The sequence below is a fragment of the Elephantulus edwardii genome, unplaced genomic scaffold (assembly GCF_000299155.1).
Source record: "Elephantulus edwardii isolate Elephantulus edwardi_28Jun2011 unplaced genomic scaffold, EleEdw1.0 scaffold00013, whole genome shotgun sequence".
NCBI classification, from domain to species: Eukaryota; Metazoa; Chordata; class Mammalia; order Macroscelidea; family Macroscelididae; genus Elephantulus; species Elephantulus edwardii.
Genome location: NW_006399763.1, coordinates 5324157 through 5351346, shown reverse-complemented (window position 1 = coordinate 5351346; position 27190 = coordinate 5324157). Strand labels below are relative to the sequence as shown.

The window sequence follows — 27190 nt, the reverse complement described above, 5'->3', positions numbered from 1 at the left end:
TACCTTCTCAACTCTCATCTTAAAAAACATAAAGCTTGATCTTTTTGAGTTCTCCAACTGCCTAGGGAGCTCTGGTGACTTAGTGGTAGGGAATTGAGCAGCCAACTCAAAAGGTGTGGTATTAAAACCCACCAGCTGGTTTGTGGGAAAAAGATGAGCATTCTCCTCCCTTGCAATTAACTGCCTCTGAAAAACCCCTGGAGGGTCAGTTGTGACTGGACAGTACCCAACGACAACATTTGGGCTTTAATGGACTAATGCCTAAGGCATGTGTACTAAGTCACTTACTCATTGCCGCTAACAATGTTGTTTGTAGGTGCCATTGAGTCATCTGCATCTCCTAGCGACCCTGTGAACAACAGATCTGAATTTTGCCCTCTTCTGCACTATTCCCAGATTTCTGATATAGGCACAGGCCATCTTGTTGAGAGTCTTTTTTTCCCCCCAACCCTTCACCTTCCCAGCATGATGTCTTGGAGGCAAAGATGACAGAGCTTTGTCATCTGGCTGTACTTCTGCATGATGTATCTGCTTTTTTGGTAATCCATGGGATATTCAATATTATTCTCTTATTTGTTTTTTATATGCCTGATTAAGATGGCTTGGTCCATAGAGAAGGCTGTATTCTTTTCTTTACATCAGTAAATACTTCCACTCTTTTCCAGTTTGGGCAAGCAAAGTCGTATTGTCTGCATGTACAGTTGTTAATGATTCTTCCTCCAGTCCTGAAGCCACATTCTTCATCATAGAGGCCAATTTCTTGGATTATTTATTCAGTGTATAGTTTGAATAAGTAAGTGAAAGAATACACTATTACAACACATCTTTTGCAATTTTAAATCATACTCTTGTTCTTTTTAGGCTCTTGATCTATGTACATGTTACACATGAGTACAATTAAGTGTTCTGAAATTCTTACCCTTCAGTGTTACTGATAATTTGTTATGAACCACATAGTGAAATGTCTTGGCATAATCAGTGAAACAGAGATAAACATATTTATGGTATACTTTCAGCCAAGACCCATCTGATGTCAGTAATTATATCCCTCCTTCCACATCCTCATCTGAATACAGCCTGAGTCTCTAGTAATTCCTGTCATTGTATGATTCCAGGTATTTTTAATGATCATCAGCTAAATTTTTGCTAATGTGATATTAATGATGTTGTTAGATAATTTCCACTTCTTGTTTGGTTGCCTTTCTTTGAAATGGCCACAAGTATGCTTCTCATCTAGCCATTTGGACTGGGTAACTGTTTTTCAAATGTATTGACATAGATGAGTAAGCATTTCCAGCACTATATCTGTCTGTTGAAGAATCTTAATCAGTATTTCATCACTTCTTAGAGCCTTGCTTTTTGTTAACGTCTTCACAACTTGTGCTTCCTCCTTAAGTACTAACAGTTGTTGAGCATGTGTGGCTTCTTGAAATGGTTGAACATCAACCAATTCTTTTTGATATACTGACGAAGCATTTCTTCTGTATTCTTTTGATGCTTCCTTCATCATGAACTGCTTTTGGCTACAGAAATTTTTAAAAAAATTTTTTGTTATTAATTTCAGTGAAAATTTACAGAGACTTTGGATTTCCATTCATTCATCCATTATTGCATTTTCCTCCTCCCCCCCCCTAGAAAATGCTTCATAATTACAACTCAAGGCTTGAATTTTATCTTCAGTTAATATTCCTGGTCTTCCCTCTTGGTTTTCCAACTCTAAGCCCTTGGACATTTCCCTGTAATAAATTTTGTCTTCTGGAGGTCCCCTTTGAAATCTTCTGTTCACCTCTTTTAGAGTTAATCATTTTCTCTGTTCAGTTTACCTGCTCTGTGCTTAAGATCAGTTTTCAGAAGCTCTGCTCACATCCATTTTGGTCTTTTCTTTCTTTCTAGTCTTTTAAATGACCTTGTGCTTTTCTTTATGTGTGATGTCCTTGAGACCACCCCTTCTGGTCTTTGATCCTTAGTGCTCAGTGTACCAAAGCTATTCTTGATATGGTTTCTAAACTTTGGTAAGTTATATTCAGGGGCATACTTTTGCACTCTCAGATTACTTTTTTTTTTTTAAAGCATTAACTTTAACTTACACTTGCATATGAGAATTGTAGTTCCATCATCAGCCCCGGCTTTGCTTTGACTGATAATCTTGAGCTTCTTCATTGTAGTTTTCTTCATATACAGTACATTTTATTCCTGTGTAAATCAACTCCTCATGAGTTCCTTGTTAATAATTGATATTTACACTGTGAAAGAAAATACTGACATTAATAGTGAATAATAAATTTAGAGTGAAAAAATTGAGCACTATAGTTTCTTTTATTCTAACCATATTTACTTGTTTATATGCAGATACCTTGTAGGCAGGGTTATAATTCTACCGGTAGAAAGATTACAGACAGAACAGAAAGATTAAGGACCAAGCAACTTGAGACTATGCAAGAATGCTTATTACTGTTGTTGTTAGTTGCTGTCAAGTTGAGTATGACTCAACAACCCTATGTGCATTCGATATGAACACTGTCTTACCCCATGCCATCCTCACACTCACATCCAAAACACTCAAGCCCATCCCTAAGTCACCGTGCCAACTCATCTTGTTTGAGAGTCTTCCTCTCTTTCACCTCCCCTCCACCTTCCTAATCATGATTGTAATAGTAGATTGTTGTTGTTGATTGCCTTCAAGTCAAGCACGACTCACGGCGACCCTATGAATAAAAGGCCTGAAGCCCCCCTACAAACTACATAAAGAATAAAGCAAAGACCTGAAGAATCATGATTATGAAAAATAGTGTATAGTCAGTAGAACAGAGATTAAAAAATTGTTGTCATAGCTTCTAACCAAAAAATTGGGAATCTGAGTCTACTGGCTGCTCCATGGGAGAAATATGTTGTAGTCTGCTTCTGGAAACTATTTGGGACATTTCTTTGAGGGTCAGCAAAGGAGAGAAAGACTTTTTTTATATTTTAAATTTTTTATTGTTTGCTGCATAATATTTTTTAATTTATTATTAATTTCAATGAAAATGTACAGAGATTTTGGATTTCCATTCATTCATTGCTGCACTTTTCTCCCCTCCTAACCCTCTCCCTCAGTACACTGTCCTCTTGTAAGAGTAAAAGAAAAATTCTTTCATTGTTTTACAATCCCTCTCCCCAGGTCCACTCCACTATGCAGCCTTTGCTCTGAACTCCTGTCATAATAATGCCTAATCACATATCCCTTTTAAATAATTTTCTCCCCCATCTGTTTCAATGCACTATACATTATTAAACCTATCTTTCTCAGTCTTCCCCCAACCCCGAGGTCAGTCCTGTTTTATAACAGTGGCACCATGCAGTATTTGTCCTTTTGTGACTGAGATACTTCACTCAGCATAATGTCTTCCAGGGTCACCCATTTTGAATAATATTGCGTGAGTTCCTTGTTTTTCAATGCAGTGTAGTATTCCATTGTGTGAATAAACCACAGCTTCTCTATCCTTTCGTTTGTAGGTTGTTTCCAACTCCTTGGTTTTGTGAGCAAAGCCGCGATAAACACAGGTGTGCATATGTCTGCTTGGGTGTCAGAGAGAAAGACTCTTAATGTGATGGAGCGATACATTGTCTATGGCAATGGACTCAAATGTGTCAAGGATGATGGGGATGAATGACAATAATAACATAAGGTCACCGTGAGTCATAATTGACTCAAGGACAGTAGGTTTGGTTTGGAGTGGAGTAAATGGGCTGGAGGACAGAAAGCGATAATCAGAGAGGAAATGACTAGTGTTAAGACTTGCACAATTGTATAGTTTCTGAATAACAATGAAGACCAGAATATGACTATGGGAAGTAAGGAAATGTGTCAGGAAATTGAGATGCCTAGTGTAAACCGACATCAACTTGAAATTTAAAGTCAACAAGAATGGTAACAGGAATGTAGTAACAATTGTAGTGAATTAGATGCAAAAAAAAAAATCCCTAATGAATCCCAGAACACTTGATCATGCTAATGCGAAACCTATAATTGGACCAGGAGGCAATTGTCAGAACAGAGCAAGGAAACACTGTATGGTTCAAAATTGGGAAGGGTGTACACCAGGGATGTGTCCTGTCTCCATACCTTTTTCAACCTATATGCAGAACAGATTATCTGGGAGGCTGGGCTCTATGAGGAGAAGTATGGCATCAGGATTGGTGGAAGATTCATCAACGATCTGTGTTATGCAGATGACATAACCCTGCCTGCTGAAACGGAAGAGGACGTGGAGCACCTGCTGCAGAAGATGAAGGACTGCAGCCTTCAAAATGGATTGAGACTCAGTATCCAGAAGATATTGCCACTGGGCCAATTGGCAGCATCAGGTTGGATGGTGAAGAGATTGAGATTGTTAACAACTTTAGTTTGACTGACTCCACAGTCAACACTCTTGGCACCAGCAGTCAGGAAATGAAAAGACGTATTGCAATGGGAAAGTCTGCTGTTAGGGAATAATGGTGTCACTCTGAAGACTACGGTGTGCTTGATACAGGCCATGGTCTTTGCAGTTACTTGCTGTGCATCAGAGAGATGGACAGTGACTAGGAAGGATAGAAGGAAAATTGATGCCTTTGAGCTGTGGTGCTACAGTATTGAATATACCATGGACTGCTAAGAAAATGAATAGGTTCATCCTCAAGAGGTTTAAGCCAGGCTGTTCCTTGGAGTCAAGGATTCTGAATCTTCGTCTGACACACTTTGGACATGTTGTAAGGAGTCCTTGGAGAGGGACATCATGCTTGAGAGGCTGGAGGGACGGCACAGGAGCGGAAGACCCTCTATGAGGTGGATTGATTTAGTGACTGGAGTAGTGGAGGTGGGTGTTTCGGAGACATTGAGACTGGCACAGGACAGAGCAGGGTTTAGGGCTTTTTTACATAGGGTCACATAACAAGAAGAACAATGTCAACAACAGCTTGTTGGTCTAGGTCTAGGTTTCACATGGGTACAAGTATTCTGAAATTCCCATTCCTCTCAGTGTTAGGCATAATTTGTTATGATCCATACAGTCAAATGCCTTTTATATAGTCAATAAAGTACAAATAGGACATTCTTCTGTTATTCTTTGCTTTCAGCCAGGATATATCTTACATCCACATTGACATCCCTGGTCCCAAGGCTTCTTCTAAATCCTACTTGAACATCTGGTAGTTTTCCATTTATACTGTTCTTGCCTTTTTTGAGTGGTCTTCAGCAATATTTTGCTTGCATGTGATACTCATTATTTTTACAGTTTAACAATTGTTTGATAATTTCTACATTCTGTTGGATCACTTTTCTTGGGAATGGGAATAAATAAATATGGATCTCTTCAACTCGGTTGGCCAGGTAGCTGTCCTCCAAATTTCCTGGGACAGACTGCTGAACACATCCAAGTTTGTGTCTGTTATTTGAAACATGTCAATTGGTATCCCATCAATTCCTAAGCCTTATTTTTTGTCAATGTCTTCAGTGCAGCTTGAACTTCTTCCTTCATTATCATTGGCTCTTGGTCATATGGTACTTCCTGAAATATTTCAGTGTTGGCTAATTCTTTTTAGTACAGTGACTCTGTATTGTAGCTGTCCTCTTTTGGTACTTTCTGGGTCATTCAAGATTTTGCCCATAATTGTGCAATGGTACAACCACTTTGGAAAACAGTTTGATGTTCCTCAAAAAGCTGAAGAGAAATTCCATATGACCCAGCTATTCCACTGTTTGAAATATACCCTGAGAAAATGAGAACTTAGGCACAAAAGGAGACGTGTACACCAATGCTCATAGCAGTGTTATCTACTGCCACAAGAACATGGAAACAGTCCAACTACAATGGAAAAGATTGAGAAATTATGGTACATCCACACAATGGAATACTATACACAGATGGAATGCAGTACACAGGAGCAATAATTTGTAAATTATCCCCTACCTTGGGAGGGACTGGAGAGCATTATGCTGAGTGAACTAACTCAGTCCATAAGGACAAATGCTGTATAAAACCATTATTGTAGAATGAGTATGGGGAGCCAAGGGGGGAAGGTGGAAGCAGAGGGATGAGGATGTGTGAAGAGAGGGATTAATCATAGGGTTGCACAATTTGATGGGTGAGGGAAATGGGAAGGATCTGGTGTGAAAAACAATGTATTAGAATTTTGTAAATAAACTAGTATTTTTTTAAAAATTGCCCATAGTAGCTCTAGCTCTAACTATTGCAAGTTAAGGCTTGAATTTTAGCCGCCCCCCCCCCCCCCCCCCCCCCAGTTCTTTCAGCTTGAGAATGCTGAGCGAGTTCCTCCCCTTTTTATTTTCCAATTCTAGGTCTCTGTATATTCCATGATAATAGTTTATCTTCTTGAGCTTCCCTTTGTAATCGTCTATTCACCTCTTTTACTTAAGTATCTCTTCCCTTTGTTTTGGTTTTTCAAGGCTATAGAGCAATTTTCAAGGTCTCTTCTAACATCCATTTTATGGTTTTCTTTCTTCTGTCTTTGTAATGGCCTTTTGCTCTCTTCATGGATGAGATCCTTGATTTCATCCCACAGCTTACCTGGTCTTCGATGATTGGTGTTCAATGCTTCAAATCTATTCTGAAGATGATTTTTTAATTCAAGTAGTATAGACTCAAGATCATATTTTGATTCCTATGGACTTGTTTTAATATTTCCCACCACATTGAAAAAAGCTTTTTCGATTTGAACTTGCACATGAATAATTGATGGTCTGTTCTACACCCAGCTCCTGGCCTGGTTTTAACTGCTGATATTGAGCTTCTCCAACAATTTCTTCCACAGATGTAGTCAATCTGATTCCTATGCAGCCCATCTGTTGATGTCCACGTGTAAAGTCACCATTTGTATTTTTTTAAAAAGACATTTGCAATGAATAAATCATTGAACATACAAAATTCAATCATTCTATTTCCGGCCTCATTTCTGTCACCAAGAATGTACTTTCTGACTTCATTCCCTTCTTTGTTGTTTCCAACTTTTGTCTTGCTATCACCAGTTATCATTAGTACATCTTGATTGTATGTTTGGTCACTTTCAGACTGCAAAATTTCATAAAAATCTTCATTTCCTTCTCTTTGGCTTGAGGTATTGGTGTGTATTTGAATAATAGTTATACTAACAGGTCTTCCTTGTATGTGTATGGACACTATCCTGTCCTTCACAACATTATGCTTCAGAACAGAACATGGAATTATCTTTCTAACTCTGAATGCAGTGCCATTTTTCCTCTGTTTTGCATTCCAGGTATTGTATACCATGTCTGACTCAGAGTGGCCAATACCAGTCCATCTCATCTCACTTAGGATAATTCATCTCATCTTACTAATGAATTAATATTCATGCATTCCATTTCATTTTTCACAACTTCTGGTTTTCCAGCATTTGTACTTTGTACATTCCATGTTCCAACTATTAAAGGATGTTTGCAGTTGTTTTCTCATTTTGACTGGCTTTTAATCTGTGCCTACCTTGAACACTATATAAATGTCTGTGTCCCTCTAGTATTCATAGGGTCTTTAGAGGGCTGTTATTTCAGAAGTAGATGTCCAATCCTTTTCCTAGTCTTTCTTAACATGGGAGAGCTCTTAAAACCTGTCCACCATGAGTGGCCCCTCTGGCATTTGACACACTGGTGGCACAGCTTTCAGAATCACAGCACACATAAGTTACTTCAGTACAGCAAACTGACAAACAAGTGCTGTACTAATTATCAGGTTTATCAGACTACTAGGTTAGCACAGACTGTTGTTGCCACTCTCAAACTGATCAACGCATTACTCTTCAATTCGCTGTACTCAGTGCAAAGCTTTTTTCTTCTATTTTTTTTTTTTTAGATTTTAATGTAAGTTTATAAAGAACTTGAATTTCCATTCATTCATTGTTGCACATTTTCCACTCTGCCTCCCCTTCCCCCAGGTCACTTTTTTCTTTGTAAAAAAAGTTCTTTCGTTGTTTTATAGTTCCCCATCCTCCACCCCCAGACCATTTTACAGTGCAACTCTTATTCTGGACTCTTATCATGCCACTAATACCTGATAATATATTCCTTTTATACAGTTCTCTCCCTCATCTGTTTCAATGGTGTATATATTATTTATCCTCTTTTTTCTGTTTCTTCCCAACCCTCATATAAGTCCTGTTTTATAACAGTGGCATTATACAGTATTTGTCTATTTGTAACTGATATACGTAGATACTTCACTCAGTATAATGTCCTCCATGGTCATCCATTTTGTATAATATTTCATTAGTTCCTTGTTTTTCAGTGCTGCGTAATATTCCATTGTGTGGATATACCACAATTTCTCTATCCATTCGTTTGTTGATGGGCACTTGGGTTGTTTCCAACTCTTTGCTGTTGTGAACAAAGCGGCAATAGACATGGGTGTGCATAGTGTAAAGGTTTTAAGTTCTCTCAAATTTGAATGCAAGCCTCTAATTTTACTTAACAATCTATCATCTCCTTCAGTATATTTGAAACTTCTGCAAACTCATTAAAGGGATATTTCATTGTGTGTATTCTAGGTTTCTGCAGCTTTGAAACAAGGCCAAATTACTCCAACAGAACTCTGCCAAAAATGTCTCTCTCTGATCAAGAAGACTAAGTTTTTAAATGCTTACATTACTGTAACAGAGGAGGTAGCCCTAAAACAAGCTGAGGAATCAGAGAAGAGATATGCTAAAGGTAAAGTATTTTTAATTACACCTAATTGTTATACTTTTAGAGAAAAAAAAATATTGGATGTAGGAGTACCCATTTGGCAAATGAAGCTTATGACATAAAACATAACTTCATTTAAAGAACTTCTTATGAGGTATAATAAAAATGAAAGTGATAGATACATAAAGCTTTATAATGTTCAGCTGTAATAATCTCTAACAAAATTTGATATCTTGAGACATATTTTTGCCAAAATTAGAAAGTATTATAACATTTAATACTGTTGTCTCTATAATTTGTACTATTTTCTTCTCTCTCACTCTCATGACCTTTTAACATAGGTGAGTCACTTGGGAATTTGGATGGAATTCCTGTTGCAGTAAAAGACAATTTTAGTACATCTGGCATTGAGACAACATGTGCATCAAACATGCTAAAAGGTAAACTAACTAGAGTATTAATGATTTCTAAAAATAAATGCTATTCATTTTAAGTTAAAAGTAAAGTACTGAAGCACCAAGCTAACCTCAGACTACCTATATCCTCCACTGACATTCTTGGCATAAAATATTATCTCTTTTTATGATTTACTCTTTCAAGATGTAAAATTATTTTTCATAGTCAGACTAGCTAGTTAATGAATTCTACTTAGGAAGTTGGAGGCTCAGTATCCACCCAGTCACCACAAACACACTGCCACATCTGAGTCCTGCTCAGTAACATAGAAATAAATCTGCAGTGGCTACTATGACCCATTTGGGGGGGATAGTGTAACTAAGCATCCTTTTTCCAGTATTTTATTTCCTGACTCCTTCATTTATTTTTTCCTCTCTTTTATTATTGTTATTAATTATTATTATTATTATTAATTTTACTCGAGATTGGGGGAGAGCAGGATGATCATGGCCGAATATGGTGAAATGGTTGGCATGCCCTGATTTAATGTACTTTTATTATTGTTATTAATTATTATTATTATTATTAATTTTAATGAAAATTTACAGACTTTTGATTTCCATTCATTCATTGTTGCATTTCTCTCCCTGCCCACCTTCCCCCCCAGTACACTCTTCTCTTTGAAAAGTAAAAGAAGAATTCTTTCGTTGTTTTACAATCCCTCCCCCAGGTCCACTCCACTATGCAGCCTTCGCTCTGGACTCCTGTCATGACAATAATACCTAATCACATATCCCTTTTAAACAGTTTTCTCCCTCATCTGTTTCAATGCAGTATACATTATTTATCCCATCTTTCCAGTCTCCCCCCAACCCTGATGTCAGACCTGTTTTACAACAGTGGTGCTATGCAGTATTTGTCCTTTTGTGGCTGAGATATTTCTCTCAGCATAATGTCCTCCAGGGTCACCCATTTTGAATAATATTTCATGAGTTCCTTGTTTTTCAGTGCAGCATAGTATTCCATTGTGTGAAACTGCCACAGCGTCTCTATCCATTTGTTTGTTGATGGGCACTTGGGTTGTTTCTAACTCTTTGCTATTGTGAGCAAAGCCATGATAAACATGGGTATGCAGACTCCTTCATTTCTTATGTCACTAGCTTCTAGTTTTATTCTTTAAGGAGTACCCATGGTTCACTGGTTAAATATTCAGCTGATGGAAAAGGTGGAGAGTCAGAAGGAGAGGAAGACCCTCAATAAGATGAATCGACACAGTGACTATAGCAATGCTCTCAGGTATATCAAGGATGAGTCAGAGTGGCACAGGATAGGGCAAAGTTCAGACATACTGTTAGAAAGGTCGGTATGAGTCATACTCAACTTGATGACACCTGACAACAACTAAAAGATCAGTGGTTCAAACCCACCAACAGCTCTGAGGGAGAAAACGCATTGCTGTCAAGTTGAAACCCACTCATGGTTTCAACTGATGTGGTTTCAGGCTGACCCTCTAGTGGGTTTTTGGAAGGTGTAAATCACACAGGAGGCGATCACCTACCTTTGTCCTGGTGAGACCTGACAATCTCTTACCACAAAGATTGCTGTTGTTATTGTTGTTATGTGCTGTCGAGTCACTTGCAGCTCATAGCGACAGCCTTGGATACTCTATGAAGCAGTTCTTCTCTGTTCTGGAGGGTCATTATGTGTCAGAATGGCCACATAGCACCTATAGCCAATTTTCTTCTTTACAGTTGAGTAGGTATCAAGATCTTTGGATAATGATAAAAAAGTTATCCAGAATACCACTCACTAAAAATACACTCATTAAGGAATTTGCTGCAGGTTCCTCTGATAGCTGCATGTACACTAAAAGGTTATAAAAGATGGAAGTGATTTTAATGGAGGATAAAAATCTATTTATACTGGAAAATATGTGAAAATTGCTTTGTAATATATAACATCATCTGGGAAGAAGTCCGGTACAGTGAATAAAATAATAATGTTATTAGTTTCAAAGAATTAGGAAAGTCACTGGCTGCTCTGCAGTTTCATGATATTACTCACTGTTAAAGTCAGTGTTTTCAGAGTGTAAAAATGGAGATCATACAAATGATTATTTGGAAGAAAGTATCTCTTGAAAAACACTGTAGCTATCAATAGAAGAAAATAACTCTTTGAAGGAAGTGCAAACTACTTAAGAAAAATTAATAAATGTAAGTTACCTGTTTAGTAGCAATTTAAAATTGCATTTGTTCTCTGTATATACTTTATATGTTCTCTAGGTTGATGACGTCTGTGTTTTTTCTTATGAAAAGAATGAAGTGGTTTTTTTTTTCTTTTTCAGGTTATGTACCACCTTATAATGCTACCGTAGTTCAGAAGTTGTTGGATCAGGGAGCTCTACTTATAGGAAAAACAAATTTAGATGAGTTTGCTATGGGGTAAGTAAAATTAAAATATGCTTTTCTATTTCTTCCACCAATATCTTTGATTCCATTAAATGTAGGTGGAGGGTCAGAGAAAGAGAGGAAGACCCTCACTTGGCAGGCAGTGGGCATGAATATGACAGAGATCGGGAGGGTAGTAAGGATAGCTCTGTTGTTCATAGAGTCATTATGAGTTGTCACTCACTCTGTGACACTTAACAACAACAAAAGCAGAGAGGTAATTTCTTGAGAACCCTATGCCAGTTTCCCAGTCCCTCTCTATGACTATCTTTGATTGTCTAAAAGACATGTAGTCATAGCTCATTTTGATTTTAGTTTGTATTTCCCTGATAAGTCCATTTTCCATCATGGAAAGCCTTAGTCCTTTATGGAGCCACCCAGCAGGTGCGCTCTGCTCCCTTGAGGTCCCAAGACCAGAATTATAGCTGACAACATGGGCTCTGACTTCAAGTAGTTTTTACTCAGGTGGGAGAAGAACGTATAACAAAAAGTCACAATGTTTTCCTATCATTGCCTTTTCCTTGATTCAGCATTTGGTTATTTGCAAATGTGAGCCTTTGATTTTTATCAGAGTTCCAACAAAGTTAGCTCTGACAGTGTCTACTTGTTTTTCAGTATTGCTATGTGGGATCTGTAGAGCTTCTTACTCTACCATCTTGGTGACACCACCAAGAATCAAGAAGTCACACCTCAGCAATTTATCTTCTGATCCATTTACTCCATATATCTCTCCATGTTTAGACTTTGTTTCATTTTTCTCAACATTTTTTTTTCATTTTCTGCATATAAATCTTGCACATAATTTGTTTCGCTTACCCACTGTCCTCAAGTCAAATCCGACTCACAGTGACCCTCCCTCAGGTGTCTAAGGTTGTAAATCCTTAACAGGGAGAGACTGTCTCTCACTTGGTGAAACTGCTCCATTCGAACCACTAAGCTTTTAGTTAATAGCCTAATAATACATTGCATCCCACCCCAACAAGGCTCCTTTTGTTTGACTTATCCTTAAGTATGTGATGTTTTATTTATTTTATAGAAAAAAATGTTTTTTCTAATTTTTGCTAGTATATATATTTCTGTTGACCTTGTTTCTCTTGTAGCCACGATAAGTTGCCCTATTGGTTTCATTTGACCCAATTAAACCCAATAGAATAAACCCAATTCCCATTTGGAAATAGGGTTTTCTGTGTTATATTAATGAAGCCATACAGGGTGCATCTTCCAATTGATCATTTGTGAAACATGGAAAGGGGACAGTATATACAAGCAAGCAGAGATAAAAAACATAATAAATACCACCTAGAGACTGCTAAAAAAAGCCAAGGAATGTCTGGGCTACCGAAAAAAGCTTCCTCCAGAGATGGCAGAGAGACAACCTAGAGTCTTAACCTAGAGTCTTTCTTCTTTTCTCTCTCTCATTGCTGTGTAGTTAGAACTGACTCATAGCAGACCCTCTAGGTTTTTCAGGGGCTGAAAATTCAGCAGGAGGAGATTACCCATCATGTTCCTGTGGAGCTACTAGAGAATTTGAACTGCCTTTGGGTTGGCAGCATAACTCCTCACCACCAGGCTACCAGTGCTCCCTTCCCCCAGACAGGGTTCTAAAATCAAACCTATAGTGTTTTGAATTGTGAGAAAATAAATTTGTGTTCTTTAAGGCCACCCACTTGTGGTATTTTTGATACAACAGTGCTTGGAAACTAAGCTAGTACATTTTGAATAGAAATGATGAGATCAGATGTCTTTGCCCAAAATGGAAACAACCATTTAAAACAATGATTTTTAAAAGAATTAAAAAGAAGGCTAAAGAGCTATTACAACTAAATTCAATACTGGACTCTAGAGTTGATCCTCTATTGGAAGGAGGAAAATGTTATAAAGGACATTATTAGATCAGTTGGCAAATTAAATTATGAATAGTTGGTTAGATAAAAATCTTATATTAATATTAAATTCATTAAGTTTGATGACCATATTGTGACTATAAAAGATAATCCTTAGGAAATGCATATTAAATACATACTGGAATATTTCAGGGTAAAGGTTACTGTAACTATAACTTTTTAAGTGTTTCAGAGGAAAATATGCTTTGTGTGTGTCTATAAATAGAGATACATACCGCATGCAAATGAGAAAGCAAATGGGTTCATTGCTAAAAAGTACACAGTGTTTTTCATAGTATTTTTTTTGCATTTTACCTATGAGATTGAAATTATTTAATAATTGAAGTTATTAGCATTCTACTTAAAAATACTCTTCTTAAAACATCTGATTAGGAACAAGATTCTTTGAAAAGACTTTTCAAAGACTTCTTGTTAGCATTTGAACATTTATGACACTTTTCAACAGGAAGATTTGAATTTACAAGGGAAATTGTCTAGAGCTGACTTGGATTGTCAACTGGGATAAAATCTTGTGTTAGCAGCCTAGTTTTCTGCTTTGCACCATATCCCATCTTAGACCTTTTCAAGTCAACTTTCTCGTTAACAAGGCTACATTACAGCATGCTTCCTCCCCCTTTCCAACTCCAGCTCCAGGAGAGGATTAAAAGCTCATTGAGGATCAGAAGTACATAATATACTTAGGAGATGAATATTGGACATAAAAGGAAAGTTTACTAAGGTGTCTCACATTTTTCTTTCAGATCGGGAAGTACAGATGGTGTGTTTGGACCAGTGAAAAACCCTTGGAGTTACTCTAAGCAGTATAGAGAAAAGAGAAAGCAGAAGCCCCATGGTGAAAATGAAGATTCCAATTGGCTCATAACCGGAGGAAGCTCGGGCGGCAGTGCGGCAGCTGTGTCTGCATTCACATGCTTTGCGTAAGATGCTTTTCCTAGTTGTATTTTAAAAACCAACCAAATGCAAATAAACATGCTGCCATCAAATCAATTCCAAATCATGGGAACCTTCTGTAGTGATTATAAAAGGAAGGAAGTCACCCATATTTCTCCCTTAGAGCTGCTGATGGAACCTGTTGACCTTTTGGTTCATATTACAACAGTGCTGTGGCCTGTGGACTGTGGACTGTGGACCACCAGAGCTCCATCGAACAATAGAGTAGTTAATGCCTTGATATTTTATTTCTTATACAAATATGGCAGCACCATGATGATGGAGGAGAGATGGAGGTTGTTAACAATTACAGTTTGCTCGGCTTCACAATCAACACTCTTGGCAACAGCAGTCAAGAAATCAAAAGACTAATTGCTTTGGGAAAATCTGCTATCAGGGACCTCTCCAGAGTGCTGAAAAGCAATGATCCAGGCCATGGTATTCACCATTACTTGCTCTGCATCAGAGAGGTAGATGATGTCTAATGATGACAGAAGAATTGTAGCCTTTGAGTTGTGGTGCTGGAGAAGAGTCTTGAACCTGGACCACCAAGAAAACAAAGAAGTCTGTCTTGGAAAGGGTGAAACCAAGTTGCGCCTTGGAGGCTAAGATTTTGAAACTCCATCTCACATACTTTGAGCATGTGGCCAGGAGGGACTTGTCCTTGGAGTAGGACATCATGCTGGGAAGAGTGGAGGGAGGGACAGCGCAGAATAGGAAGATCATGGATGAGACAGAGTGATACAGTATCTGGAGCAATCAGAGTAGGTGTGTCAGAGTTAGTGAGACTGGCTCAGGACAGGACAAGCTTCAGAGCTCTTGTACACAGGGTCACTGTGAGTCACAGGCAACAACATAACTACGGATGCACTATTCAACTTAGTGCATCTATAGTACCTCCTGTGCAGTGTACAGCTTCTAAAAGCCCACCAGAGATTCAGCCAGGAGTTGGTTCCAACTTAATGACAATGTTTTTTTAATACAGTACTTTGTATACTGTATACACTTAATATTAATGTAAAATAGCATTTGATCTTTTTCTCCATACTACGCTTTCAAATTACAATTTTATAGATCTTGCAGAATAAACTAGTTAGCAGAAAGCCTTCATTGATTTTCATTTTATACATAATCAATCCCTTGGTCCAATTGAACAAATATTTAGGGACTAACGAAAGAGAGGAAAACTTCCATCAAGATGTATTAACACAGTGACTGCAGCTGTGGGCTCAAGTGTATCAGATGGTGAGGATGGCACAGGATAGGACGAGATTCTTGTTTGTTTATAGGGTTGGTATGGGTCATGCTTGGCTCAGTGGCCCTTAACAATAACAACATGCCCTAAGCTAAACATACTGCTGAGCTAGTTAAACTAATAGTAATGATTTCCTCTTCTGAGAAATCTGACTTTTGTAAAAAACAGAAAGATATGCTTCTCATATGTATCACTCACTCGTTGAGTCAACTCGTAGCTGAAGCTCCAGCAGATCGAGTCGACTTACAGCTGATCCTTCAGCCATCTCTTTCCTGAGGAGTAGCTAGTGGATTTGAGCTGCCAGAACAGTACCGCCTTAACGTTAGCAGTGCAGCTCTCTGTAGTGTGCAGCAGAAGGGCTCAAAAGGCAGCAGTACTGTTAGTTGTGATGTACTGTCAAGTCAGATCTGACTCTTAGTTTACCCTCCAGTGGGTTTTCAGAGACAGCCAATCACATTGGAGTTGACTGGCCATCTTTCTCCTGTGAAGCAGCTAGTGTATTCAAACCATGTAGCAACAGGATAATAAGTGTTTTATAAACCCATACTTGAAAATGTGTCAGTAAATAATTTTTTTCCCACATTTGTTAGAAGCTGATCTGTTCATATGTCATACTTTGTATTTTAAAAGAATCTATTGATCTTACTTTGTCTTATGTCCCATTTGCTTTCAATTTATAGAAGAATAAATCACTCAAACTGTTATAATAGGTAACATTTTTATCTCAATTTATCCAAATTGATTATGTTTCTTTGTTAATACTGTATATATTTTATCTCTTCTTAATTATCTATTTAAACTAAACAGTTTTACAGGTATTGCAGCCAATAAATTTATTTCTCTGGAAATTTAGGTTCTGCAGGTTTAGGGGTTTCTTTATTTGAGGTTGTTTTATTTGCCATTTTCTTGAAATCTTGTTAACAAGTTAAAACCATTTCATTTTATCTTTGTGGAATTTTATAGCATTGCATTAATATTAATGAGAATTCTGACAAGTTAGAACGGCAAGATGAGGTACTTTTTTCTATCCTTATCACCCCACTTAGCGTTCATCTTTCCGAATGTGCTTTGAGAAGATGGCATTTTGACACGTAATTCCTATGGGAAGGTAGGTTCTGCTTTATTACACAGGTGTCAGTGAGTCCTAATAAGAAAATGCATCCTTTGAAAAATTGTAAAAGCAACGGTCTGATTCTGTATCTTAAATTGACTTGGTAAGCAAGGAGATATAATTTGCATTTTTTGGAGAGCACAACTGTCATGTTATTGTTAGGAGCCTTGTTAAATCCAAAGCTTCATTTTAAATGCAATCAGTAGAAAACAGGCCAAAAGTAGCTGCAGAATGTCTGCATCGCAAACTGCAAACTATTCTTCTGTTTTCCTTTCTTTTGATTTCTTTCTTTTATGATAGTTTTAGAACCAAAAAGCTTCTTGGAATGCTATGAGGCCACTAAAAAAGAATAAAATATAGTATTATGTTGTGATGTAGAAATCTATCCAAGATTTAAGTAAAACACAAGTTGTAGATCATTATGTATAGGAAGACCTATTACTGTTAAAAATAATAAGTAGCTGCACTGAATAGTCTGTATAGGTATATCTAGAAATTGATAACAGGATTAGTATGTTAGTAATATATGTTAGCAGCTACATTGAATCATCTGGAGGAGTATACCGTGAAACTGCTAATAGTATATGGGGCTGACTCTACAGGAACAATCTCAAGGAGTTACAAAGAGTTAACCCATACAGCTGCTAACTGAAGGGTTGGAGATTCAAGCTCACCTAAAAGTGCCTTAGAAGAATACCTGGCAATCTACTTGGAAAAAATCATCATTGAAATCCCTATGAAGGTGCTTACATCAGTAGCACGTATTTCAAAATTAACATAGCTCCTGTGCAAAGGTGACATGTAAAATTCATGAAGTGTTCAATATTTAAACAATAAAGAAAAGAAAACTATAAAGCACAGTACTCTGACACACATGGGTCACCAGGAGTTAGAATCGACTGGTGATTTTACTGAGCAACTGGTGATTGTAAGTTTTATTTATGAGGTAATCACATTCCACTGCCCTCTAGTTGATTCCAACCCATGGCAGTGCTTCATTGGGTTTCTGAGGCTGTAAATGGTTTCTTTCACTTTGTTTCTGTTTTTGTTGGCTTATGTACAATAGTTTTTTGGCATTGTTTCATTTGTTTAACTGTTTTCTACAATCCTTCATTTACATTGTGCAATTATACATTATACGCTATATTTCATACACCCAATTACTAATGATCTATGTCTATTATTGGGTCCCCATTGAATCTTTCCTATTCCTTCACACAGCCCCATCTTCCGCTAAACTCTACTATCCCTTTTTCTGCCCCCTTCCCTCTTTCCCCTTTCCCTTTTCGGACATTCACATCCATCTAACTAGTTGTCCTTCCATTTTTACAATTATGGATGTATGCAGTATTTACCCTTGAGACCAAATTAGTTCACTCAGCATAATGCTCTCTAGACTCACCTATGTTACATTCTATTTTATGAAATAATTGTTCCTTAGTGGTACATAGTTCCATTGTGTGACTGTACTGCAGTTTCTCAATCCATTCCTGTGTTTATGGATGTTCGGGCTGTTTCCATTTTTTTTTTTTTTTTGCTATTGTGAATAACACTTCTGTGAACGTAGGTGTACATGTCTCCATTCATATTTCAGTTCTAATTTCCTTGGTGTATATTCATAGCAGTGGAATTGCTAGGTCATATGGGAATTCTAAGTTCAGCTTGAAGCTGTAAATCTTAATGCGTGGATATTGCCCTACCTTCTACCGAAAGCACCTGCTGGATTAAAAAGTCTGGTGCTAGCCTTATTGGTTAGGAGTGCAGCATGTAATGGAATATAATATATAATATGTATATATTATATATTTTTGTTATTGTATGAGTTATTGGATCAACTACGACTCATAGCAACCCTATGAACAATAGCTCTGAACCCTATCTGTCCTATCTTGAGCCAATCTCAATGTATCTGACACACCTGGCCCCATGGCCACAGTAACTGTGTTTTTGAACCCTCATCCAGGGTCGTCTTCTCTTGTTCTGTCCCTCCACCTTTCCAAGCATGATGTCCTTCTTCAAGGACTGGTCCTTCCTGGCAACATGTCCAAGGTATGTGAGACAGAGCTTCAAAATAAAAATTCTTGCCTTCAAGGAGCAACCTGCTTTCACCTTTCCACCACAGACCTGTTTGTTCTCTTTGCAGTTCATGGTATTTTCAGTACTCTTTTTCCAGCACCACAACTCAAGCATTGATTTTTCTTTTGTTTGTTCTCTTGGCAGTCCATAGTATGTTCAATACTCTTCTCCAGCACCACAATTCAAAGGCATTGATTTTTCTTTTGTCATCCTTAGTCATTGTCAAGCTCTCAGATGCATAGCAAGTAAATGATAAGACTATGACTTGGATCAGGTGTACTTTAGTCTCTAGACTGACATCATTGCTCCATAGCACTCTAGAGAGATCGCTGACAGCAGACTGCCAAACCAACTTGTATTTTGATTTCCTGACTGCTGCCACTAAGAGTGTTGATTGTGGAGCCAAGCAAGATGAGTTAACAATCTCATTCTCTTCACCATCTATCATGACGCTGCCAGTTGGCCCTGTGGTGAGAATCTTTGTTTTCTTGATATTGAGCTTCACTCCATATTGAAGACTGCAGCTGTTGATCTTCAGCAGCAAACTTTTAAGGTCCTCCTCAGTTTTGGTGAGGACGATTGTGTAATCTGCATAATGCAGGTTGTTGATGAATCTTCCTTCATTACTGATGGCACATTCTACTTCATAGAGTATAGCCTCCCAAATGATCTATTTCACATAAAAATTGATAACTTATGAGAAAGGACATATACCTGACACACTCCTTTCTTGATCTTGTACCATGTAGTGTTTCCTTGCTCTGTTAGTCTGTTTCCTGGTCTATGTTTAGGTTTTGCCGAAGTACCATCAAGTGTTCTAAGATTCCTATTCTTCTCAATGTTAGCCACAATTTGTTTGATACACAGTCAAATGCCTCTGTGTAGTCATGAAAGAACAAATAGACCTTCTTCTGGTACTTTCTGCTTTCAGCCAAGATCCATCTGGCATTGACACTGATATCCCTAGTGCCACGGTCTCTTCTAAACCCAGCTTGTATTTCTGGCAGTTCTCTGTCAATATACTATTCCAGTTGGTTTGGTTTGGTTTTTTTTAATATCGTCAACATAATTTTGCTTGTGTGTGCTATTGGTGACATTGTTCAGTATTTTTAGCACTCTGTTGGCTCACCTTTTTTGGAATGGGAATAAATATGGTCTTTTGTCCTCCATGTGTCAGCCAGTACTTTTCAGTACACTGTTTCTATGTACCTTCCATAGTCTTTTGATGCTTCCTGGATCACTCAGTGTTCTGCTCATAGCATACTTAAGTATTACAACTTGAGGCTTGAATTTGTTCTTCAGTTCCTTCAGCTTAAGAAATGTCAAGTTAGTTCATCCCTTTTACTTTTCTAACTCCACCTCTTTGCACATTTCATTATAATACTTTGCTTTGTCTTCCTGAGCTGCCCTTTGAAATCTTCTGTTCAGCTCATCAACTTTCTGATTTCATCCCTTTGCTAAGCTCCTCAGAGTTCTAGTAAAATATTCAGAGTCTCTTCTGACATCCTTCTCTGTCTTTTCTTCTGTCTTAATTAACAATGACCTTTTGCATTGTTCATGGATCATAGCTTCCCAATGCTCATCTGGTCTTCGTTCATTATTGTTAAAGGCTTCAAACCTGTTTTTGAGATGATTTTTTAATTCAGGTCATATTTTGGTTCTTGGGAATTTGTTTTCATTTTCTTTAGCTTCAATTGGAACTTGTACATGAATAGTTGATGTTCTGTTTCACAGTGAGCACCTGGCCTAGTTTTCACAGCATCTCCAGTGATTCTCTCCATAGCTGTAATTAATCTGATTACTATGTATTCCTTAAGGTGAGGTCCATGTGTATAATTGCAGTTTATGCTTTTTTAAAAGGTATTTGCAATGAATAAATCATCGATGGTGCAAAATTCTTTTATTCTATCTGCAACTCATTCCTGTCACCATATCTATACTTTCTAACTACTGATCTTTCTTCCTTTTTCCCCACTGGATCGTTCCAGCCATCAGTTATTATTAATGAATCTTGGTTGCATGTTCGATTGTTTTAAGACTGTAAGAGTTGATAGAAATACACTTTTTCCTCCTTTCTTGATTGTTTTCAGACTGTAAGAGTTGATAGAAATACACTTTTTCCTCCTTTCTTGCTCTAGTTGTTGGTGCATATATTTGAATGATAGTGGTATTAATAGGTTTTGTATGCGTATGGGTATTATCCTGTCATTCACAACATTGTATTTCAGGATAGAGCTAGAAATGGTCTTTTTTACTATGAATGTGACTCTATTTGCCTCACTTTTTCATTCCTGGCACAGTGGACATATGTCTGTCTGATTCGAAGTAGTCCATAGCAATCTGTCTCAACTTGCCAATGCCTAGTATGTCAATATGCATTCCATTTCTTTTTTAACAAGGTCCAATTTTCCTACATTCATGCTCCTTACATTCCATGTTCCAAGTATTAGTAACTGTTTACAACTGTTCCTCTTCATTTGTGTTTCCCAATATGAGGGCTCAACCAGCAATGCTACATCTACTAGTCTAAATGTGCTCTATTGTTCATAGGACTTTTGAAGGCCTGTTAATTTGGAATTGGCTGGCCAATCTTTCATCCTAGCCTGTCTTCATTTGGAAGTTCACCTTTATTCCAGAGTTCCTCAGGCTTCTGGTCATCCCCATGTACTGGGAGTAGAGGTAGAAGGAAACCGTGTGGGACCCTCACAGTTCCTCCTCTGGGCTTGGGTGCCCCATTCAGAAAACACTGCTGCTTTTGGGAGTTCACAGCCACTGGAGAGAAGCTTTGAAAATTTTAAATAAAATTCTACTAAGTGTGGACCCCCACGCTTGCCTGGCCTAAGGGTGCTATTGGTGATATTTCAGAGAAACAGAGACATCTATGGCAACTTCAAGCTTTCTGGTTCAAGAACTGAAAAGACTGTGCTACCATTTTCTGAGTAGGGGAAGACTACAGGAGGAAGTTGAGAAAGGGTGAAGGAAACCAGAATTCAATTTGGGGAAAACTAAGTTAGAAAAAAAAGAGGAAGACCTGTTGTGAGCTGTCAGGTCAGAATCGACCCATAGCTGACCCTCCGGCAGGTTTTCAGAGGCAGTAAATCACATGGAAGGAAATTGCCCATCCTTCTCCCTCAGAGCAGCTGGTGGATTCAAACCATGTGCCTTTAAGATTGTGGAACAGCTTCGTACTACTGCCACCAGATAGAGAGAGATATAGATGGTGTTGTTCATTGCCCTCAAGTTAGAACCACCTCACAGCTGAGCCTTCAGCAGGTTTTCAAAAGCTATAAATTGCACAGGAAGAGGTAGCCCAGATTTCTTCCTAGTTAGCCCATCTTTGTTCCATAGAACAGCTGGTGAATTCTAATCACTGGCTTTTGATGTGTTAGTGTAACTCCTTATCTATTAAGCCACCAGAACTCCCTGAGGGAGAGAGAGAATATATTTTCATTTTTGCAAAAAGCATATACTACTTTTCTAATCAGGAGAACTTTTTATTTTATTATCTTTTTAAATAAGAAAAGTATGTGCCTGGGATAATTGAGCAAAGAACTAAACAGACACCTCACAGATGGACAATACAAATCCAAATAAATCTGAAAAATTATTCAAAGAAAAGCTTATTAGCAAAGGTTTTCATTACTAACAAATTTTTAAAAGATGATAATACTCTGATGGTAAAGAAACATTAAAACACTGATTCATTGCAGTTGGGACTATAAGAGGGCATAACTTTTCTGAAAATAATTCTATAATATACATCAAGAACATTATTGGCAGCCTTTTTGGCTGGGTTAATTCCGTTTCTTGGAAGCTAGTGTACAAACTACTTAGACATTTGGGCCAAGTTTTATGTTTATTACCAAATTATATATTGCACAGTTATTCAAGTTGGAAGCAACATAAATGTTGAAATAAATTATGGTACATCTTTACATAAGATTCTAAATGAGGTAGCAGAAGGCTGTGTCTTCTTTCCCTGTCCTGCACTGTCCTCACCATCTCCCGTGTGCTGGAGCCCGTTGTTACAGTCATTGCTAATCCATCTTGTTGAGGGTCGTCTTCTTTTCCTCTGACCCTCTATCTCTCCCTGCCTCAGCCTTTTCCCAAGGACTGACCCCCTCTGACAATGTACCCAAAGTATGTGAGATGAACTTTCACCATCCTTGCCTCTGAAAGCACCCTAGCTGCACTTTCTCTAAGTCAGTAGAATATTCAGTATTCTTCTCCGGCACCACAGTGCAAAGGCATCGATTTTTCTATCCTCCTTAGTCACTGTCCAACTTTCAGATGTATAGCAAGTAATTGAAAAGACCATGGCTTGACTCAACACACCTTAATCTTTAAACTGACACTGTTACTCTTTAGCACCTTTGGAGAGGTCCTTGACAGCAGATTTTCCCAAAACATCAGATACTTTTATTTCTTGACTGCTGGTATCAAAGGTGTGGATAGTGGAATATTGTTACTTCATAATTTATCTCTGATAAGTATGTGTTCCTTTTGTGTCACCAGGAGAAAAATAGTTTAAAAATATAAATCTCAAAAGATAGATTTCAAATACAATTAGTAATTGTCGTTCTTCTAAAAATAATCTTGCTTGAATTCCAGAGCTTTAGGATCTGACACAGGAGGATCAACCAGAAATCCAGCTGCGCTTTGTGGGCTTGTTGGTTTAAAACCAAGCTATGGATTAGTTTCCCGTCATGGTCTCATTCCCCTCGTGAATTCAATGGATGTGCCAGGAATCTTAACCAGATGTGTGGATGATGCAGCCATTGTGTTGGGTATTTATATGATTCCATATAGCTTTAAAGCATTATCATTTCACTGTAAAACGATATATCTGTTGCTCATAAGTATTTCTCCTTATAGATGTTCTGGCTGGGCATGATCCCAAAGATTCTACCACAATACAAGAACCTATTAAGCCATTTAGGCTTCCTACTTTGACAGATGTGAGCAAACTGTGTATAGGAATTCCAAAGGTAACTCCTTCCATTCCTTACTATACAGAAATGTTATCAAGTCAAACATTGAGCACTGAAAGACTGACTGGTTGGATTTTACTCTACTCTACCACTTTCAGCTATCTGATCTTGAGCATATGAGATCAATCTACCCATCTGTAAGATATAGTTAATAGTATTTACCTAGAGAATTGTGAAGGTTCAATTAGAGAATTATGTAAAGCAGGGTCTGGAAACTTTTTCTGTAAAGGTCCACATAGTAAACATTTTTGGCTATGTGGACCATATTTTTGTTGTTATGGGCCATCGAGTCACCTGAGACTCATAAGGACCCTATGTGCAAGAGTCCTAAACCCTGCTCTATCTTGCGCCAACCTTATTGTCTCTGACAAACCTACCCCGATTGCCCCCGTGACTAAATCAATCAGTCTCATCTAGGGTCTTCCTCTCTTGCACTGTCCCTCCACCCTTGCAAGCATGATGTCCCTCTCCAAGGACTGATCCCGCCTTGCAACATGTCCAAAGTATATGTTAGACAAAGCTTCAGAATCCTTGCCTCCAAGGAGCAGCCTGGTTTAAACCTCTCTAGGATGAACCTGTTTGTTGTCCTAGCAGTCCATCAATTCTCTATCATCCTTAGTCATTATCTAGCTCTCTGATGCATAGCAAGCAATTGCGAAGACCATATAGACTTGAATATATATATAACCTCTCAGTTTTAGTACGAAAACAGACATAGATAATATGTAAATGAAGAACCTCACTGTCTTCTTTTTTTTCTACTAGTTTTTGTACAAAATTCAAATACAAATTTGAATGAATTCTTTCCATTTCCCTCACATTCCCCCCCCCATCAAATTGTACAACCCAATGAGTAATACCACTTCCCCCTGCACATCCACATCCCTCTGCATCCAGCCTCTTCCATCTTCCTGGATCCTTATACTCATTCTACAATAATGGTTTAATACAATATTTATAAATTTATAACGGGATTGAGTTAGTTCACTCAGCCTGATGCTCTCTAGTCCCTCCCAAGTTAGGTAATAATTTACAGAGTTATTGCTCCTCCGAGCTGCATAGTATTCCATTGTGTGAATGTACCATAATTTCTCAATCCATTAGTTTGTGGTTTGACATTTGGGTTGTTTCCATGTTTTTGCAATGGTGAATACTGCTGTTGTGAACATTGGTGTACAAATCTCAGTTTGTGCCTCAGTTCTCATATTCTCAGGGTATATATTTCAAGTAGTGGAACAGCTGGATCATATGGAATTTCTGTGTTCAGCTTTTTGAGGAATCTCCAAACTGCCTTCCAGAATGGTTGCACCATTTTACAATCCCACCAACAATGTATATGAGTTCCTTTCTCACCACATCCTCTCCAATATCTATAACTTGCTGCCCTGTTATACCTTGCCACTCTTGCTGCACTGTCTACTAATGAAACTTTCATTTAAAAAATATTTAGTCACATTTGTTTATTGGCCATAGTTTCTTAACTCCTACAGAGGGAAACTTTCAATGAGATGGATTGATTCAGTGACTCGGGTAATGAGGGTAGGAATATTAGAGACAATAAGGTTGGCACAAGATAGTGCAGGGCTTATTGTACATAGGGTCACTAGGAGTTGCAAGTGACTCAACAGCACGTAACTACAACAACAACAATATGACGTACTTAAACCCTTATTTTTGTAGTAAAGGCTCAATAAGTGCTATTATTCTAACTATTTTTATTGCTACTGCTTTCCCTGTTATGGAGTTTCTGGGTCTCTGCTAATGAGTGGCCATTTGAGTTCACCCAGAGGGCCTCAGAAGACTGGCTTGGAGTTTTATCTGCCAACTACTCTTTTCCCCAAGGAGGTATATTCATAAGTGCACTGTGCTACTTTCTTAATAGTAGTATACTTTAAAAAAAATTTTTAATGAGAGTGATACCTCTATCTTCATTTTTGAAATGTTTCTGTACCACATAAGGGCTCTCCCCCTCCTATCATTTAAGGAGCCAGATGAATTTAGAGAGCATGCAAAGAAGCAGCTGTAGAACTTGATCTGCCCTGCGTACCTTTATTGAGCTTAATCACTGTAATTTTAAATTACCTTGATCTCGCTAAAGGATTCGATTTCCCTCAGTTAAAAATACATCCCGGAGTATTTTTATTCTTTATACTGGGTGCATTGTCTGTTTTCTTTGTAAATGCAGTACAATAAACAAATTACTTAATTAAAAAAATTGATAAAACAGTGCTTTTGAAAATACCTCCGGGAAAGAAGAAGCAATTCGTAAACAATGTAAAAGGAACATGTTATTGGCAGAAAAATACTTGATACATCAATAACTAACATATCTAAGTTCCCCAAATAGATATCTCACAGTTAAAATTGTTTAACCCAGCTCATCCTGTCTACGACTGTGCATGTCATGCTATAAACAGCCTTAAATGTTAATTATATTTTCTGTTTCTGTATTATTTTATATTAAAAGAATTTATTAGTATGCTTATTTTTGAAAACGTATTTGGTATTGAGGCCATCTTCATGGTTATTGTATACTAGTATTAGACCATTAGAGGAACATCTTACCTCTCTCTTGAATGCCAGTAAATTACAGTGATTTCAGTCCTTAATAAATGTCCTGGTCACTACACTTCTCTGAATCCCAGTTTTGTTTTGTTTTTTTTGTATTATTATTAAATTTTTATTAGTTTCAATGAACATTCACAGGGATTCTGGGCTTTCACTCCTTCATTGAATCCCAGTTTTATAAGATGATAGTAAAGTATGCTATAATGGAATTTTTTTTAGAAATACTATAGTAAAGTTATCTGGAAGAGTACTATTATGACAGATATCTCTAAATGAGCTCAAATGGTTTCAGTCTTTTAGTAATGTGCTAGCAATTTAATCAGTTTTTCTAATGTATTGCTAAAAGTCTGTGAGTTCAGTTTTCTGTAAAATTATCAGAACAGATGTTTTAATTTCTTTGTCTTGACTTTTTCCCACAAAGGAATATCTTGTACCAGAATTATCAAGTGAAGTACAGTCTCTTTGGACCAAAGCTGCTGACCTCTTTGACTCTGAGGGGGCTAAAGTAATTGAAGTGTCCCTGCCTCACACCAGTTATTCAATTGTCTGCTATCATATATTGTGTACCTCAGAAGTGGCATCCAATATGGCAAGATTTGATGGACTAGAATATGGTAAGATGACTGCTGCCTCAGACATTTGAAATGGTCATTTATTACCAGCAAGGAAAATATCATCTAAGATAATGTTAATATTTCAGGAACATAAATCATGAATAATTTTTACTTTGGTCAGTTTAACATTTTACTTATATACATCATTAAAAAGATGTATATGTTTAGTTCATCACTCTCCACTATGAATTTCTTGAAAGGACATCATCTTTGTTACCCTTCAGTCCTTT

At 37.6% G+C, this 27190-nt stretch overlaps 2 protein-coding genes across 2 annotated transcripts in view; one reads left to right on the top strand and one right to left on the bottom strand.

Moving 5' to 3' along the window:
- Positions 1–24566, bottom strand: part of RTN4IP1 (reticulon 4 interacting protein 1) — a 116046-nt gene extending 91480 nt beyond the window's left edge. The window contains exons 1-2 of the mRNA XM_006881175.1: positions 24553–24566; positions 24112–24117 (exon numbers count right to left, since the gene is read on the bottom strand). The gene's annotated coding sequence lies outside the window, so the exon portion shown is untranslated. The remainder of the gene's footprint in view (positions 1–24111; positions 24118–24552) is intronic.
- Positions 1–27190, top strand: part of QRSL1 (glutaminyl-tRNA synthase (glutamine-hydrolyzing)-like 1) — a 43674-nt gene that overhangs the window by 893 nt on the left and 15591 nt on the right. Inside the window, exons 2-8 of the mRNA XM_006881176.1 lie at positions 8533–8692; positions 9010–9108; positions 11409–11505; positions 14156–14332; positions 23399–23574; positions 23663–23775; positions 26768–26960. Of these exons, the coding sequence (XP_006881238.1) occupies positions 8533–8692; positions 9010–9108; positions 11409–11505; positions 14156–14332; positions 23399–23574; positions 23663–23775; positions 26768–26960 (1015 nt within the window). The remainder of the gene's footprint in view (positions 1–8532; positions 8693–9009; positions 9109–11408; positions 11506–14155; positions 14333–23398; positions 23575–23662; positions 23776–26767; positions 26961–27190) is intronic.